General features: G+C 56.4%; 1 protein-coding gene across 3 annotated transcripts in view; it reads right to left on the bottom strand.

Annotated features, from left to right (window-relative positions):
• ZNF423 (zinc finger protein 423) overlaps window positions 1-17,595 on the bottom strand; it is a 334,910-nt gene that overhangs the window by 123,962 nt on the left and 193,353 nt on the right. For all 3 annotated transcript variants that reach the window (XM_047836283.1, XM_047836284.1, XM_047836285.1), the window contains 2 exons: window positions 13,123-16,337; window positions 6,010-6,094 (listed from right to left, as the gene is read on the bottom strand). In XM_047836283.1, the coding sequence (XP_047692239.1) occupies window positions 6,010-6,094; window positions 13,123-16,337 (3,300 nt within the window). The remainder of the gene's footprint in view (window positions 1-6,009; window positions 6,095-13,122; window positions 16,338-17,595) is intronic.

The following is a 17,595-nucleotide window of genomic DNA, read 5'->3' as shown; positions in this document are numbered from 1 at the left end:
TGCTAAGGGGATTGTGCGAAGCTAAAAATTAAAAAGGATGGGATGATAAGCTGTCCATATAGGCTTGCTATTCTGATAGAACAGTTCCAGAACTTGAAATGTAATCTCCTGTGGGGAAAGGAAGACATTTTTAACACGTATTAAGGTTAGACAGGTGTTTTAAGTCTGGCATTACCAGATCAAAAGCACCACGGAAGAGCCTAACACAGCCCCGTTCAGCAACATGTGTTCACGGTACACGGCGAACAGGAACCCCTTCTCCTCGTCCTTTTCATATGTTTTTCTCTTCAGTTATATTTGAGGGGTTTTGTATTTCCCTGGTGTGAGGGCGACACACTGATTTCCACCTCAGACCTTCCTTCCCCTCCTAAACACAGGTCTTCACATGGGTCCTGGGCATGCAAGCAGCCACAGAAAGATTGTAAGTACCTGGTCTGCAAGGTGGCTTTTTCAATATGTCTTCAAGGATGTGCTTCTTAAAGACTTAGAAGACAGAAGTCCCCCCGCCTCCCCCCCTCCCCACACACACACTCCAGATGGACCAGGGCTCATCCTGCCACAGCGAGGGGACAGGGCTAGGGAGGGGATGATAGACAAGGACCCCAGCCCAGCATGTTGGGGGGTATGTTAAAGGCTTCAGCAGGAGGTGGAAGAGGCTGATCTTCCAGATGTACCCCCGTCCCATTTCTTCACCCCCCGATAGCAAAGCTCAGCCCCTCAGAGGTACCCAGGGAACAGGGCTGACGTGACCAGGAAAACAACATCCCCAGAATGCCTAATGCCCCGCTGGGCCCCAGGCTCTGGCCTGGCTGCCTGCCAGAGGGCCCACAACCACTTTCCAAGGACATAGAGGGTGAATGTTCCTGTCAAGGTTCCCTGAGGACTGTCCCTTCCCAGCGCTGACCCTCCCCAGGGCTCCCCACAGGGACCCATGATGCCCCGGATAAGGACACCAGGGCCTAGAGGCTGAGTCACTCTGTTAGGGCCGACCTGGGTCAGAGCAAGTTCGTTATTTCAAGGACAAGTTCTCAGACCCCTTATCCAGCCACACCCGGCAGGAACCGAGAGGAGAGACACCCACAGGCAGTTGAGAAGAGGGCAGGCCTGCCCTGGCAAATCAGCTTCCTTGGTGTCTGAGGCCTCAGGTGCCCCAGGAGGGCTACACACACTTTGTGCACACATGTTCAACTTACAGAGGAAGACACTCCTCCCTTCCCAGCCACTGGAAAGGGCCCCTGTCTTTGGGCCAGGCCACAGGAAGCCCAAGGCGGGGGGCCTCCTGCAGAGCCATTTTCAGGGAGGGGGGTCACCCTTCCAGATGTGGGGGCAGCGGATGGTGGGCAAGGGCAGCAGGGTTGGGCCAGGTCATCTCTACAGGAGGCCGCAGAACAGGGCTGTGGCCTGCTCCAAGTTTTTGTTGTGCCTGCTGGGTGGAGGGGGGGGGTGTCTAAAACCATTTCAAAACCTGGGGGAAGCCCAGTGAAGGGGGCCTCATTCCCTGTGGGGAGGGGGGGATTTCAAAGGGGACCCTGCTGCTGAAAAGGTTTCAAAAAACCCTTGCCTTTCTATCAGCTCCAAATCACTCCCTCGCCAGCAGCAGCCGGGAGAGGGTGCCGGGAAAATGTTTCCAAGGAGACGTGTCCCTGAGTCATCATAACTGCCAGGGTCTGGAGGCTGCAAAGCCACGAAGAGGCCCCCCGCTATAAAAAGGCCGTTTAGCATCCCCCCAGGGGGAGGTCTCCAATAGTCAGGGTCCCCAGGGAGGCCGGCCTCAGACCCCCCCCCCCCCCAGTGCCCCGAGTTTATGAGAAGGCCGCCAAGCTGAACAGTGCGACTTCTACCCGCCAAGTCCCCTTGGTGCCACGAAGGGGGGCTTTTATCCCCACCAGCTCCAGGCATCCACTCTGGCCTTGGGATATTTAGCAGGGGAAGCTGTCCACAGGGACACTGGGCCCCAACAGTTTTGACTGGGACTTCGGAGCCAGCCCCAGCTGGGGCTCTGGTGCCTACCACTCTTCCACTCATATTTCCCACGGTTGCCCTCTGGCACCTTCCCCAAGTCACCAAGGCCAACCAGGCCCACAGCACAAACCAAATCGAAGTTCTTTCACCTCCTTCCTCTTTTTTCTCCCAGCCTCATCCCCTCCCAACCTCTGGACCAGACCAGGTGGGTCTCTCTTCTCTTCCATCTTCTTCCTCCTCAACACTGCAGCTAGATTAATCTCCCTAAAGCACTCAGCGACATCCAGGCCATTCTCTGCCCTAAAACCTTCAATGACTCCCTAGTGCCTAAGCCCAATGTTGCACATTCAGGTGCCCACAGGGATGAAGCTGGGGACACAAATGAACAAAGCACCCTAAAATATAATAAAGATGGCTGGGACCATGGTGCCTGCCACAAACCCAGCTGCTGCCGAGCTCGTCAGCTGTGCCACATGGGAATTCAGGGCCCTGGCTGCCACCTCTTCTGGTTTTCCAAGAGAAGCCCAATAAAACATCAGCCAACGGACCCCCAGACTTGGACCCTGGCCCTCAGGGTCAAGTCTAAACCCAAATCCCTTAACTTGGCATTCAAGGCCCTCTCTGGCTTGGCCCCAAGCTACCTCCCTACCCTCACTGCTCACAATGTTACCACATGCGATGCCTCCATCCCAGCCAGGTCGAGCTCCTCCAACCCTCAAACTCCCTCCTCTGCTTCTGCCTCTGAGCCTTGTTCACCCCACAGTCCTCCCACAGACACTGCTCTCCACCTTCTGGGTCCAACTGCTCATCCTTCAAGGACCTCCTTCTGCTGAGCCCTCCAAGGCCCTTGTCCTCTGGTGACTGTCCTTCCTTGTCAAGGCTGTTCCCTCTGCCAGGGACGGGCCTGCCATGGAGAAAACTCCTCTTCATCCTGTGACACCCAGGCCATTCTTACAGGCCTCTTTGGATCCAGCAGTCCTTGGTCTCTGTTCCCGGTTCTCATCAACCTCCCTGCACCTGGATGCCTTCAGCTTTCCCTGCGGGTAGGGGACCCAAGGGCAGTGCTGGGTCTCTCCCACCACAGACCCTGGCAGGGAGCCACACACAGCAGAGAGAGCCCAGCTGTATTCAGACCCTGGTTCTGCTGCTTCCTCTCTGGAAGAATGCGGATAAGTCATTAAAGCTCCTCTATGAGATGAAGGATGAATACCTACACAGAGTGCCTGCCACGCGGTGTGGCTCAGTGCATGGTGGCTGCTCTAGTGCTCTCGCCCAGTGAGACCCCCCTTCGCTGCATGATGCGTGTGCTGCGGGGTCTCCCACGGGGTGCCGTAAGGCCTCTGTGGATGGGGACCCTGTCCCCTGCTCCCTCTACCACCTGAGGGACCGCCCCAGCGCTCGACATGCAGCAGGTGCTCAGTAGTCAGTGTTCTCTGATAGATGGGGGTGATGAGGCCAGGGGAGGGCAAGCCGGTGGGGAGGGCAGGTTAGAGCAAGAGGAGGTGCCGCCCCGCCAGAGGCAGGTCTCTCATCGGGGTCCCCAGCCCATGTGGTCCTGCACGATGATACTGTTCGTTGCGTGAACGTCTCACTTGGGACCCCCAGGCTCGGAGACCAACAGCTCCTTGCTGCTTGCTCCCCACATGTCTGGGAACCAGGCCAGCTCGCAGTGCTGCAGAGTCAGGCTCGGGTGAGGGGCCCTGTCCAGCCACCAGATGGGACTGCCTCTCTCCGGAGCCTGGCCCTCCGCTCACACAAAGGCCCAGATGCCCCTCAACGCCCCCCCCCCCTTTCCACTGCCCACCTTCTAGTTAGAAGCACCCCCCCCTCACCTTCCACCTGAGGACACACAGCTTCTGGGCTCAGCACAGAAGGAAAGGTGGAGGGTGGGGGGAGCACCTTTGAAATCACTGTGGTCCAATTAGCCAGGCTCTCGCCCTTCATGCTTACAAACAGGCACACACATTAACACCTGCTACAAAGGCAAACATTTTTAGATATCTTCATCTTTACCTCCTTGACACTCCCATGAAAGCACTCCCAGCAGCCAGTGACTGACAGGCTAGTTTCCTTCTTCTACTTCGGCAGGGGGCTTTCAAACATCAGAAATTAAAAAGCCACCAATCTCCCTGTCAGGCTGAACTCCCAGGGCCTCATCAGCTGCCCCTCATCAGCTCCTGGTGTCCCCTCACCACTTAGAGACCCACCACGCACACAGTCAGGACCAATGCCTTCAAGGGAACCACCCTGAATCACTGGGACACTGGATCCTCAAACCCACAGAGCTCACCAAGGCTGCAGCTAGGATGGCTGCAGCATCCTCTCCCTGAGCACAGCTTCACTAAAGAAGCATCTCAACAATGGTTCTTGTTGCGGAGAACGTGGATGGTGGCATGGCTGTGGAGAATTCTCACATTGCCCGCGGGAGCATAATTTCATACAACTACCTGTATCTACTGAAGGTGAACGTACTCGTATTCCATGACCCACCAATTCCACTACCAACATTCCCATTATAATCATATGTACGTGTTCACCAAAACCCATAGACCAACAATGCCCATAGCAGCACATTATCTGAAACAACTCCAAAATGAAAATGACCAAGATGCCCATCAAAAACAGAATAGATAAGGGGTGCCTGGGTGGCTCAGTCGGTTAAGCGTCCAACTCTTGATTTTGGCTTAGGTCACTATCTCACAGTTGTAGGATCGAGCCGTGCGTCGGGCTCCATTTTGGGCGTGGAACCTGTGTGGGATTCTGTCTCCCTCTCCCTCTGTCCCTCCCCTGTTCATGCTCATGCACGCATGCTCTTGTTCGCTCTCAAAAAGAAAAGAAAGAAAAAAAAAAAGAGTAGAACAGACAAGATAAATGGTGATGTGTTCACACAACAGACTATCATACACCAATGAGAAGGGGCGATGTCCGACCACAGGCACTAACGTGAATGAAGGAAAGGCACCCAACACAAAAGAGCAGAGACTGTATGCTCTCATTTATAGAAAGTGCAAAATGGGCAAAAAAAAAAGCCTTATGCCAGCGACATCAGGATGGTGACATTTCATTGCTGGGGGGAGGGGCTGAGGGGCCAGGAGGGGACTTCTGGGATGCGGAAATGGTCGGCTTCCTCGGCTAGGTGTTGGTTACACAGTTGCGCTCGGTTCCTGGAAATTCATCGAGTGGCACAGTTAATGGGTGTTTTTGAATGCATGCAATTAAGAGTTTTGTAAAACAGTACTCGGTCCGCAAGACTATAATAAAAAAATGTTAGAGGAAGTGAAGTGTCAGGATGCCCAACACACGCTTGAAGCCTCACTGCTCAGACTGCAAGGGTCTTGGAGAAGGTGATCATACTTCCACCAAAGACCCAGGGCACCAGCATTCCAGAAGCTCCCGAACCCTCACTGCCAAATCCTCCACCCACCCTGGGCCAGCTCCACGCTCACCAGAAATCCAGCCGTGCTCCCTCTGACACGCAGGGCATCCCCGGCTGCCGGCAAGACAACACCCATCCAACGGAAGGCACGTAAGACCTCACAATCACAACTTCCCCTCCCCACCTCGGACCAAGAGGGAACAACACGAAGGCACTTTGAAAGTTCCCCTTCCAGAAAGGCTGAATTTTCCAAAGTCCAAAACCACTTGAAGAATAGGGAAAGTAGTGAAATACCTTTGTAAGCATTCTGTTTTGACAACGTGCCTGAGGAATTCACCACGTTTAGTGGGGAAATGTGAGCAGTTAAATCTATTCAATGTCATGACATATAAAATTGAAGCATAATTGCCCCTGAGTGCTTGACAACTGGAAAGCACTTCGTTTCAGAAATGGAGGGAAATTTATGCTGGGAAATGGAAGAGATTGTCAAAAGTTTGATTGTAATGTGAGTAGAGCTCCAGCTCTTACATTTTACTCCCATTTGAAATGTCTCGGAAACGGCAGCAGTGACTCCATCTTTTGCCCTAAAAGCAGCGAAATGATGATTGGAACCACAAATTTCAAAGCCCGATGAGTGGCCCCAGCATGGGTGGGAGGAAATGCTCTCTTACCAATCATGTGGTTGGCAACATGGATTTGGATCTCTCTCTCGTTCTCAAAGGTCATCTGGCACTTGATGCACTGGTATGTCTTTTTCTGTTTGGAAGCCAAAAAGAAAGGAATTAGATAGTCAGGAAGTGGAAAAGAGCAGAAAGCAAAAGTGCCTGGAGGTCTTCATTCAAGACTTGCCAGAATGGCTCTGGTCCCCTCCCAGGTCTCTTCTGGTCATTCTCTCCCCACCTGCCTCCAAATCCAGCTCTTCAGCCTGGGGCAGGGGACTAGGCTGCATTCCAAAGGAGGTGCTCCTCTGTTACATCTGGGGAAATTGCCATGATGGGAGTCACCATCCCAAGGTGAGAACACACGGTATAACCATGGAAAAGAAGTTGAAGGAGGCTGCCCTTCTAGGAGCATGCTCAAATCCATCCATCCATCCATCCATCCACCCATCATCCATCCATCTACCTGCTCACTGTCTACACACACACAACACACACACACACACACACACACACACACACACACACACACCATCCGTCTACCCATCAATCCATCTAGCTATCTTATCAGCCATCTAGGTAATACACACCTACCCATCCACCTATTCATTCATCCACCCTCCATTTATCCATCCTCTGTCTACTCATCCTTCTGTCTTCTCCTACATCCATCTACCAATCCAACCATACATCTATCTTTCCACCCATCCAACTACTCTATCTCTTTACATAAGAGATAAGGGCCATGTGGCTGAGCAGGGGATACTGTTCCTGCCAGTCCTGGTGCTTACAAGTAACTGAAGAATTCCTCACTAGGCACACAAGGTTGCTGGTGATCCTACAGCTGGCTTCCACACACAGGAAGCTAACACCAGCTGCCTTTAGGAGGTAGAAGGAGGAAAATGGAGATCATCAGAAGCTTCAGAGCTTCTTGAAGACCCATTCCAAAGAATCTTCTCAACAACTAAGCCTAGGTGGATGATTGTGAAAACAGCCCCCTCTGGACAGGGGTGGTATTGCCTGTGTGGGGGAAAGTCTGTGGCTGTGAGTTTTTATGAAGGGGGCAGGGTCGTATTGGGATCCAAAACATCCAAGCTTTTTGAAGACCACTGCAGCTCAGGGATGAAGGGACCTCTCCTGACCTCTGAAAAAGGGGGCAGGGCTTTGGATTTCTTGGTGGAACACTTGGGCCAGACCCTCAAACATGCAGCCAGGATAAACCACCAGGGGGCTCAACTGCCTCAGTTCCCAGGGTGGCTCTGACCACATCTGCAGTTTCCCTCAAGGGCCTGGTCCCACCTCCAGGCCTTTGCCCACACTGTCTCCTCCACTCGGAGCACCCTTTCCATCCTGAGGACTCTGTTCAAATGTCACCTCTGCTGAGAGGCCTCCTCTTCCCACCCCAGGATGAGTTCAGGGGCTCCCCAGGCCCCCAAGCTTATGCTTAAAGCATCTAGTTAATCAGCACATGGATTCGTCATGGCTAATTGACTTGTTTGCTCCCCCACTGCATCATGAGCACCCAGAGGGCCAGGATGCGCTTTGTCCACCTGTGAGGTCCCACGGCCAGCAGAGACTAAGTACACGGAAAGCATTTGTTGAACAAATGAGCCAAGTTGCAAATATTATGTTGCAAGGCACTTTACTAGGGCAGGAGGAGCAAAGAGAACCAAAGATGCCTTCTGTATCCTGGATCCTCACCACCCAGCACAGGACCTGGCCCAGAAGGAGTGCCTAATAATGACTTAACTTTTATTACAATTGTTATTGCTGCTGAGCAAATGCTTGTTGAACGAATCAATGAGGAAACAGCGGTCCTAGCTGGTGCTGGGAGATTTGGTTCCAGAGGCAGGGTCCCCCCTCAGGTTCCAGAACCCACTCTGATAAGACCAGGGCCCTTTCCCCCAGTGTTTCAGAAAACCGAGGGGTTCAGAACAGTGGCCCAGAGGCAGGCATTCTGCAGGGAAATGCCCAAGAAGTAGGGCATGAGGTGGGGGGTCGGACAGAGCTGGGGTTTCGGGCGTCACAACAGACAGAGGACAAATTCAGGCCAGAAAAGACTGTGGGGGCTGAGGCCTTCTGGGGGTACACAGTCCCAAAGCCCCCATCTCAGCTCAACTCCACGTCCGTGCTCATGGAGAACAATGATCTTGGGTCTTCCATTGTCAGAATCATTCATTCCTTCCCACATGTGTCCCCTGCCCTCTTGCCATCACATAGGAAGGGAAAGAAGAAGGAAGAAGTCAATACAAGAACAAAGCACACCCCAGGAAGCTCCATACCAAGGACGCTCAGGGCAGGCCTGCTGGATGGAAGGCTGTGGAGGCCAGAGCCATGGCCAGTCCAGACCAGTGCAGAGGACTATCCATGATCAAAGTGATTTTGATTGTTCCTCCTAGGAGCAGGTGAATGAAGTGGGTTGCTGTGCTTGGAAAATAAATCACCAGGGGCTAGGCAGGATGAGAAGTTACCACCAATACTCCTCCACCACATGGCCACCCCTCAGTGGCAGGAAAAAGACTGCCCAATAATAGGGCCCCTTCTGATGGGGAAAATGCTCCAGGGGATTCCCAAGGGAGGTGACATTGCTGACCACAAGAGTCTGGGTGCACGCACACACACACACACACACACACACACACACACAGACTGCATGCACAGGCATGGACACGCCCATGAGGACACACACAGACATGCAAACAGACACACGTACACTCCCTTGTCGCAACTCACTGTCAACACACAAGACCCCCAACCCCCACCACACACACGGCAATCTGCTCCCTCTAACACAGACACACGGGTGCAACACCCTCAGAGCAGTGGAGGCATCCTCATGGACCACACGTTCACACAGGTTGACATATCCAAATTCATCCTGGGACATGAAGGCTTTCAGCTCTCACTGGATCCATCATGCCCGAATGTGCCCACAGCTGCACAAGTAGCTGTGACACAAGCACACGCACAGACCCCACCCCCAATACACACCCTTGTGGACACAAGTGTAGACCCCCAACTGCCCATATGTGCATCCACGCCTTGCCACACACATAGGTTCACCAGCACCAACATTCATTAAGCATGTGTATTATACCCAGAGCCCCCTCCTCCAAAAGACGGCCCTCCCGGCCTTGCGTGCAAGGCCATGGGTGCCCAAGGCCCAGGGCAGCAGGCACCCGGCCAGCACCATCTGGTCCTCCATGTTGGTGGAACATGAGTTCAGGCACAAGCAGGTGAGGGCTCTCTTACTCTGCCTCCCTCCCGCTACAACCTTGGCCAGACCTCGTCCTCACCCCAACACCTCCTCTTAGGCTGTCTCCCCTTCTCTGTCCCCCAGAGACCCCCCCTCCTCCTCTGGAGCTTCAGCCCCCACCAGGAGACATAATTACAGAAGGACAGAACTTGGCATTCAAAGCACCTGCTCTGCCATAAGCCCCTTCCCCAGGGTCCCTCCCATGGTTCTCCTGGGCCTGTGGCCAGGGCTGCCTGCCCCTGTGTGGCCCCCAGAAACCTCAGAGAGGAGCCCGGGGTGGAGAGAGAACACGCTTGAGACCAGCAGAGAGGGAGAGACAGGAAAGACAGCCCATAGCTACTGAATTTCCACGATCATGACAGCAGCTCACATTTACTGAGCACCTACTGTGTGCAGGCTCTGTTTATTCTGAAGACTCACAATCACTCTGTGAACCCCACTTTAAGGGTGGAGAAAGTGGAGTTTGAAGAGGCCAAACCACTTGGCCAGAGCCCCGCAATACTGGGCAAGGGGACTGGGGTTTGATGCCAGGAGGGCTGCCTCTGGAGCCCGTCTGAGCAGCCTTTCTCAGCCCCGTGTCCCAGAACACATTCGACAGTCCTGGGCCAGGGGACAGAGAGCTGGTGCGGCCTGGCCAAGGCCTCTAACCAGTGTGAGAGCACCCAGTCTGCTCCATCTGGCACTGTGAGAACCTGGGGAGTCAATGGAGGGCTGGTGTCTGCCCACAGTGGCCCAGAGTTGGGGTGATGTTGTTATTACCCATAAGCAGAGCATGGGCGGGGGGTGGGGGGAGGGAACCTCAATGCTTCACGCTCCAGCCAACAGCAGCCTCAGCCCCACAGGAACCCAGTCCTCCGAGAACTGGTTGCTATGGATACACTCCCGAGGGTCCCAGCCTGCCAGCCCCCAAGCCCTTGCATAGCCCCCAGAGTCTGCTCTTACATGCGCGAGTCCTGGGGGAGGGAGGGTGGGTGAACAGACAGCTGGGCCCCTGCCCCCAGGCGTGCCCAGGCAGGGGGCAAGGCCCCAGAGGCTGGGCCTTCACTGGGGAGGTTCCGGGCTTTGTCTAGCTCCTTTCTGCAAACGGCCCATCTGCCCAGGTCTCTAGATGTGATTGTTCCTCTCTTCTCTCACAAGGCCTGGGATGGGGAGAGGAAGGTCTGTTGGGCTCCCAGAAAACAAGGCCCCTCGGGTGTGAATCCCTGAGCTGCCATGCACAGCTGTGCATCCCTGAGTATACAGTTCCACCTTTCTGAGCCTGGATACCGCCTTTGCCAAAACAGAGGTCACAGCAAGGCTCCCAGGTTGTTGCCGTGGCCCACACAGTAGGGGCTTTATGAAGTGGTACCAACGCAGAATCCAGAGCAGAGACTGTGGAGGAGGAGGAGACTCTAGAAGCAGCCCTGTGGCTGCCAGGAGCCCCAGCGCCGTGGTGGGCAGCGTGGGAAGGCAGGGATGGGGCTGGGAGCACGTGGAAGGAGGGTGTACAGGGCCCCAGTCCCGCCACACTGTCCCGTGGTCTGAACGAGAGGGGTGACCACCCTGGAGCCCACCCCAGCCTGCAACCAGGATGGGCTGCAGAGGCGATAGGCAGAATGTGGGTCAAGAGGTCGGCTGTGGCACCACACTACCTGGGTTCAAATCCCTTCTCTGCCTCTTGAAAGCCGGGGCCTGAGGGCAAACTGTTCTGTATCTCCATTTCTTCATCTGTAAAGGCAGTATCATAGTATAGACATAAAGTGCTCAGCACATCCTTATCCCCCAGTAAGTGTGAGCTGTGGTTATAAACGGGATAAATACCAAGTGATGTTCACTGTGTGCCAAGTGTGTTCACTGTGTGTTCACTTCTTCTGCTCACTTAGGCCTCAGGGCAAAACACGGAGGTCCGCACAGAAAATAGTCACTATGTTTAACAACAGGAGAGGGGCAGGTACTGAACAATCAGAGCAGATGCTCCTTAAAAACCCAGAATGGGGGGCGCCTGAGTGGCTCAGTCAGTCTTGGTTTCGGCTCAGGTCGTGATCTCACGGTTCGTGAGTTTGAGCCTTGCATCGGGCTCTGTGCTGACAGCATGAGCCTGCTTGGGATTCTCTCTCACTCACTCTCCGCACCTCCCCTGCTCGCTTTCTCTCTCAAAATAAATCAACAACAACAACAACAAAACCCAGAATGGCCCCCCAGTGCCTCCCAGGTGATGTCAGCTCTGGAGATAGATACTGTTGCTGCTGCTATTACTACTCTCTGGCTTTACAGGAGAGGGCAGAGGCCTGGAGAGATCAAATCCCTGGGGGGTCCTGGAAGAAGGCGATTTTAACCCAGCCCGTCTGATTCCAGGGCCCAAAGGCTTCCCGGCCCACCCACACTGGCCAGCCAGCAAGCCGAGGCTGAGCAGAGCCGAGCAGTGGGGACCAGGGCCAGTGCACAGAACCTCTCAGGGGTGACCTAGGGGACCCTTCTCCAGACACCTGGTTCGGTCAAAAGGCCTTGAGAGGGTGAGGTGTTATGGGCCCAAAAGGGAGCTCTCTGCTCCAGACAGGCCTTTGAGAACAGGCCTCAGACCCCCAGCAGAACACTCCGCTCTGCCCTCATTCAGGTGTTTCTCCAGCCAGGGGGAACGTGGACGGGCCGTTGGCCTGTTGGACCTCAGTGGAGAGCGGGCCAGTGGGCCTCAAATGTGTCCCTTCCACTGCAGATTCTCCTTCTACCCTCCTCCAGCCCCTCTTCCCTCTCCTCACCCTCAAAATCCCAGAGTCCCAGGAGCCAGTTCTGATCCCAGCTCTGATCCCACAGTGAACCACCCTCAGCTACACCCCTGTCTTCCAGCAAGCACACGCAGCAGGCGGTCCTTCCCCAAATTCCGCCTTCCGCCCATGGTGCCAGCAGCCGGCCCTCGAGGGAAAGACACTCCCGAGATCTGCTTGGCACCTCCTCAGTGTGGAAACAGACAACAGACTCAGTGGGAACCCCGGGCCCGACTGTCAGACACCCAAGAGCCAGGCAGGCCCCGGGCCCACCATCAGGTGGCCCTTGGCCATGGCACCCAGACCCACCCTGGACCCTCCCAGAGCCTGAACTTCCCCTGCCTCCCTGAAACCTACTAGTTATGGGCCTGTGGCCTCCCCTAGTCGGGAAGCCCCCAAGGTAGGGTCCGTTTCTGACTCTCCTTGACTGCCAGGCACATAATGGGTGCTCAGGGCAAATCTGATGAACAAATGAATGGAGGAATCAATCCATCAATCAGTCATTAATGAGAACAGCAACTGAATCCATTCCTAGGCTCTTCCATGCACCAGCACCTGCACTAACTATAAAGATGTGCTGTTGATGATAACCTATCAGCCGGTGATTACAGGCTGCATGATCAGGCCCTAACTAAGTGCAGGTCCTGAGCCCTGTATGCGGATATTATCTCTACGGATTACTGAAAAGAATCCTGAACCTGAAGCCCAGAGAGCAAAGGGACTTGCCCAAGGAGACTCAACAAACAAGTGAATGCGTCCACCTCAGATCTGTATGAAAGACGACAGCCACCATTTATGGAGTGTTCGCTGTGTGTCAGCCGGTGCGTCGGGCCCTTTACCCATATGACACCACGGATCCCTGAAAGCGATCCCATGAAGTCCAGGCAATTGTCATTCCCCTTTTACAGATGAGCACTTGACAAACGAGGCCCGGAGAGATAAACAACGTCTGCCACGTCACACAGCTGGAAGGGAAATGGCAACCCTGGGGATCACCCCGGAGTCTCCCGCAGAGCGGACGTGCCCGGCGGCTGCACGAGAGCGCTGCTTGTCTGGGCTGCTAAAGGGAACGCCACCGGGAGGTACAGAGCTCAGGGGGAGCCCCCAGGAGCAGGGACAGCCTCTTACCCGGGGCACTGGCGACGTCTGGGCGCCTTTCCGGGGCCCACTGGTCTCTGGCGTGAGGTCACGGTGGTCCACCTGCATGTGGCTCTCCAGGTCCTCGGCACTCTCGAACTTGACGCTGCACTCGGGACAGCGGAGGCCGGCGCAGGGCCGGTCGGCGGGCTCGGGCGGGGCCAGGCCGCCCACCTGTCCGTTGGCGCTACGGGCCATGCAGCCGGCACAGAGGCCGTAGGGGAGCCCGTTGACGTCAAGCTTCACCAGGTCCTGCTTGCTGCGGAATTCCTTGAGGCACAGGGCACACTTGTAGAGCTTCTGCAGCCCCTGGCCGTTGGGGGAGGACGCAGCCGAGCTGCCCGCCAGCTTCTGCATGTGGAAGGTGCCGTGGATCTTGAGCTCCAGCGTGGAGGTGACCGTCTGCATGCATACCACACAGCGGAAGCCCGTGAGCGAGTTGCGCAGGTCGGGGTGCATCTGACAGTGCTCGATAAACTCCTCCTCGCTCTGCAGCGGCATCTTGCAGATGCGACAGGTGCCCGTGTCCAGGCTCTTGCTGTGGGTCACCTTGTGCTCAGTGAGCGTCAGCAGGGAGGGGAAGCGCTCACCGCAGATGGGGCACATGTAGTGCTTGGCGGGGCCCCGGTGCGTCTGCAGGTGCTCCCGGAGCCCGTTCTCCGAGAAGAAAGTCCGCGAGCACACGTTGCACTTGTGGCTGCCCTTGATGAACTCAGCCTTCTTGCGCGAGCCGTCGTCCTCCCCGGGCCGGATGTTGTGGTCCCGCAGCCGGTGGTTCTGCAGCAGCACCTCCATGGTGTAGGCCGCCCCGCAGATGTCGCAGCCGTACATGGGCTCTGACGCATCCACGTCGTCCTCGCTGGCCTCGTGACTGTTGGGCGCCTCGGGGTTCTTCAGCAGCATGCCCTGCAGGTCGGCCGGCTCGGCCTTCTTGCCGGCAGCGGGGGGCACCCCGTTGGCCGTGCCGTTCTCGGTGGCGGCGTCAAACACACAGTGCTTCTCCCGCAGGTGCTTCTCCAGCAGGATGATGGCGTGGAAGGCCTTGCTGCAGAACTTGCAGTTGTATTTCTTGCTGTGCGTGGTGATGTGGCACTGCAGCTCCACCTCAGTGCTGAAGGTCTCCCCGCAGAAGATGCACTTGTGCGCCTTGGCCGGGTTGCCCAGGTGGCTGTGTTTGACGTGCACCTGCAGGTCGGCCTCCTTGCGGAAGTCCCAGTTGCAGGCCGTGCAGCGGTACATCTTCTTCTCGTTGCTGTGCTTCACCGCCAGGTGCACCTGGATGGACACCTTGGAGTCGAAGACCTCCTGGCACAGGGTGCAGTGGTACAGCACGAACGTGTGCATGTCCAGCAGGTGTTTCTGCAGGTCGTCCACAGAGGAGAACTGCTTGTCGCAGCTCTCGCACACGTAGTGGGTCGACGTGGTCATGTAGTGCACCGTCAGGTGCTGCAGGAGGGACTCCTGGGAGTCAAAGTCCTCTTTGCACTGTGGGCATGCCTGCTTCCGCAGCAACAGCTCCAGGTGCAGCTTCAGGTGGGTCTGGAAGCTCTCGAAGTTGGAGAACTTGAGGTCGCACTGATTGCAGGGATACTCGCCGTTGGAGATGGAGTTGGCGCTGGCCGAGATCCGCTGCCGCTTCGGGGAAGACACCTCCACGTCAGACGAGACCGGGCTCTGCTCTGCCTTGGACTTCTTGCTGTGGGCGAGCGGGATGTTCTTGTGGTTCTCCTTGATGTGCTTGGTGAGCTTCAGGATAGAGCCGAAGATGGGCGAGTTCGTGCAGTAGGGACAAGAGTAGACCTCCATGAAGGACTGCGCGGGCTGCACGACCGGGGACTCCAGCTTGGTGCTGCCGACACCGCAGTGGGCCTGCTGGATGTGCTCCGTGAGGGAGGACTCGGTAAGGAAGCCCATGGAGCACTGGTTGCAGAAGAAGGCGTTATTGCCATCAGGCGGGTTGACGTTGGGGCCGCAGTGGGAGACGCGGATGTGCTCCTGCAGGCTGTTGATGTCGGCGAACATCTCGGGGCAATAGTTGCAGTGGAAGGCGGAGATGTTGCCAAACTGCATCACGGGGTAGGCGTGGTTCTTGTGCAGCTTGCGGACATGCTCGTTGAGGTTGTACAGGGTGGGCATGGAGTCCAGGCAGATCTGGCACGTGTGGCTCTGCTGGGGCTTGTCCGCGTGGATGGTCTTCAGGTGGATCTCCAGCACGGCCAGGCTGTTAAAGTCCCGCTTGGAGCAGTAGGGGCAGCTGTAGACCACCTTGGACCAGCCCTGCCCATCATCCCGCATCTTCTTCTGGCCCCTCAGTGGCTTCAGGGTGGAGTCCGGGGTGGAGCCGCGCTCCACGGAGGCGCTCGAGTCTGGCGTGGCGCTGCTCATGGAGGCCACGCTGCCCAGCACGGGGTCGGGGCTGACGCTGTGGTTGCTGGAGTCGGGCTGCCGGTGGCTGTCCAGGTGGCAGTAGACGCCCTCCACCGAGGAGAACTGCTCGGGGCACATGGGGCACTTGTGTTTCTGGTTGGCGTGGGCTTGGTGGATGTGGGCGAGCAGCGCGTTCTCATCGACGAAGACCTCAGGGCAGTGGATGCACTGCAGGTCGGCCTTCTCGGAGAGCTGGGGGTGGCGGGTGAGCACGTGCTTCTCCAGCTCCTCGGTCTGGCTGAAGGTGTCCTCGCAGTAGTCGCACATGAAGTCGTCCTTCTTGGCCTCCTTCTCCGACTTGGCCAGGTGCTCCTTGTTCTTCTTGTGCGCCTGCATGTGGCTCTGCAGCGAGCTGGTGGAGGAGAAGCCGCGCTTGCACACGGTGCACTTGAAGGGCTTGCTGGAGCTGTGGGTCTTCAGGTGGATCTTGAGGTGGTCGCTGCGGGAGAAGGCCGCCTCGCACTCGTGACAGTGGTACTTCTTGTCGCCCGTGTGCAGCTTGATGTGCCGGTCGCGGCTCCTCTTGTGCTTGAAGAGGCGGCTGCAGTAGGTGCACTTGAACGGCAGCTTGTCGCTGTGGATCTGCTCGTGCCTCTTCAAGTAGCTCAGGCGGATGAAGGACTTGTCGCAGAACTGGCAAGGGTACGGCAGGCCTGTGCCCCCTTCCTCCTCGCCCAAGCCAAGGTCACACCCATCTCCGATCATCTGCGTGGGTGACGCAACATCCTTGCTGGAGGGAGACGAGGCCACCCAGGAGAGTTGTGGGTCGTCGTCACCATCTGCGGGGGGAAGGCGGAAAGGAGATTAGAGGCAATTCCCAGGGCCGCCGAGAAACAAGGACAGAGCCAGCTTCTCGACAGCTCGCGGGCTGAGGCTGTGCAGCTGGCCAACGGCTGCAGGAGAGTCAGGGGAGGGAGTCCGGGGGGCCGGAAGCAAGTGGACGCGAGGGCCGTCGGTCTGCAGGGGAGTGGCAGGGTGGGGGCGGCAGGATACGGAGCGGACATGCCTTTCTCCTCAGCAACACCTGCCTGGGCCTCGTTGGACGCCATACCCCCCCACGGGAGGTGAGGTCCCAGGCACTTCCCTGATGGGCCACGGGGATGCAGCCTGGAGGAAGTCACCAGAAATGACCTCACAATCCATCAGTCCCGTAGGCCAAAAGGAGGCAAGTCCTCACCTGATCAAGACGTGGGGATTGACTCCCCCTCCAGCCCCTAGTCCTGGTGGGAAATTCCACTTATCCTTAGGGGCACAGGCAAAACCTTGCAAGAAAATAAAATGCACCTTATTGAATGCTGCTTCACCACATTTGGGGAGGGAGCTGGGTCTGCCGCTTCAGGGAGCAGACAGACTATGAGGCCCAAGTCACGGGCACGTGGCATCAGACCCAGCAGCACAAGCAGGAGTAAGCAAAGGGTACTTGAGAAGGATCTGCGGGGTTCCCAGCACAAACCATCCCAAGGTGGGGGTGCGTGCTCTGTTCCCAGGGCCCTGGGAGATGGCCTGATGTGGGGTGATTAGGGGATGGGCCAGGGCCCAGATGGCCCCAGAGCTCAGAGTCCAGTGGGCCCTTCAACCCACCTTGGCAGGTATGGGAGGCCATCCTTGCACAGATGACCCACCCTCCCCCGGCCTCCACTGGCCCTGTCCAGCCTCAAAGGAAAACTAAAGAAACTAGGGGCTGGCTGTTTCTGGAAAAACAAAGGCACACAGGACACCGTAAACAGAGCCAGTGAAGTTCCCTGAGCCTCAAGACTCGGTGGGGGTTGGACCGAGCCAGCCCAAGCAGGGAGTGAGTTCCGAGGCTCAAGTTTCGCATCAGGTGGATTTAAAACTTAATAATGAATGAAACGGACCGCAGGCTGCTACGGGCAGGGGAGAGACAAACAAAAGCTCAGATTCGGCTGCACTGACCTTGCTCTTGTAACCCTGAGGAAATAAACCACTGCCCCTGCCAGCACAGCTTAGTCTCCAGAAAAAGCCTCACAGACGTAACCCAGAAAGTCTGGGCCGGAGGCAGCCCAGATCCTCCGGAAG

Source organism: Prionailurus viverrinus, chromosome E2, assembly GCF_022837055.1.
Source record: "Prionailurus viverrinus isolate Anna chromosome E2, UM_Priviv_1.0, whole genome shotgun sequence".
In the NCBI taxonomy this organism is placed as follows: Eukaryota; Metazoa; Chordata; class Mammalia; order Carnivora; family Felidae; genus Prionailurus; species Prionailurus viverrinus.
Note: the sequence above shows the minus strand (reverse complement) of the source record. Positions and strands in the feature narration are given on the sequence as shown.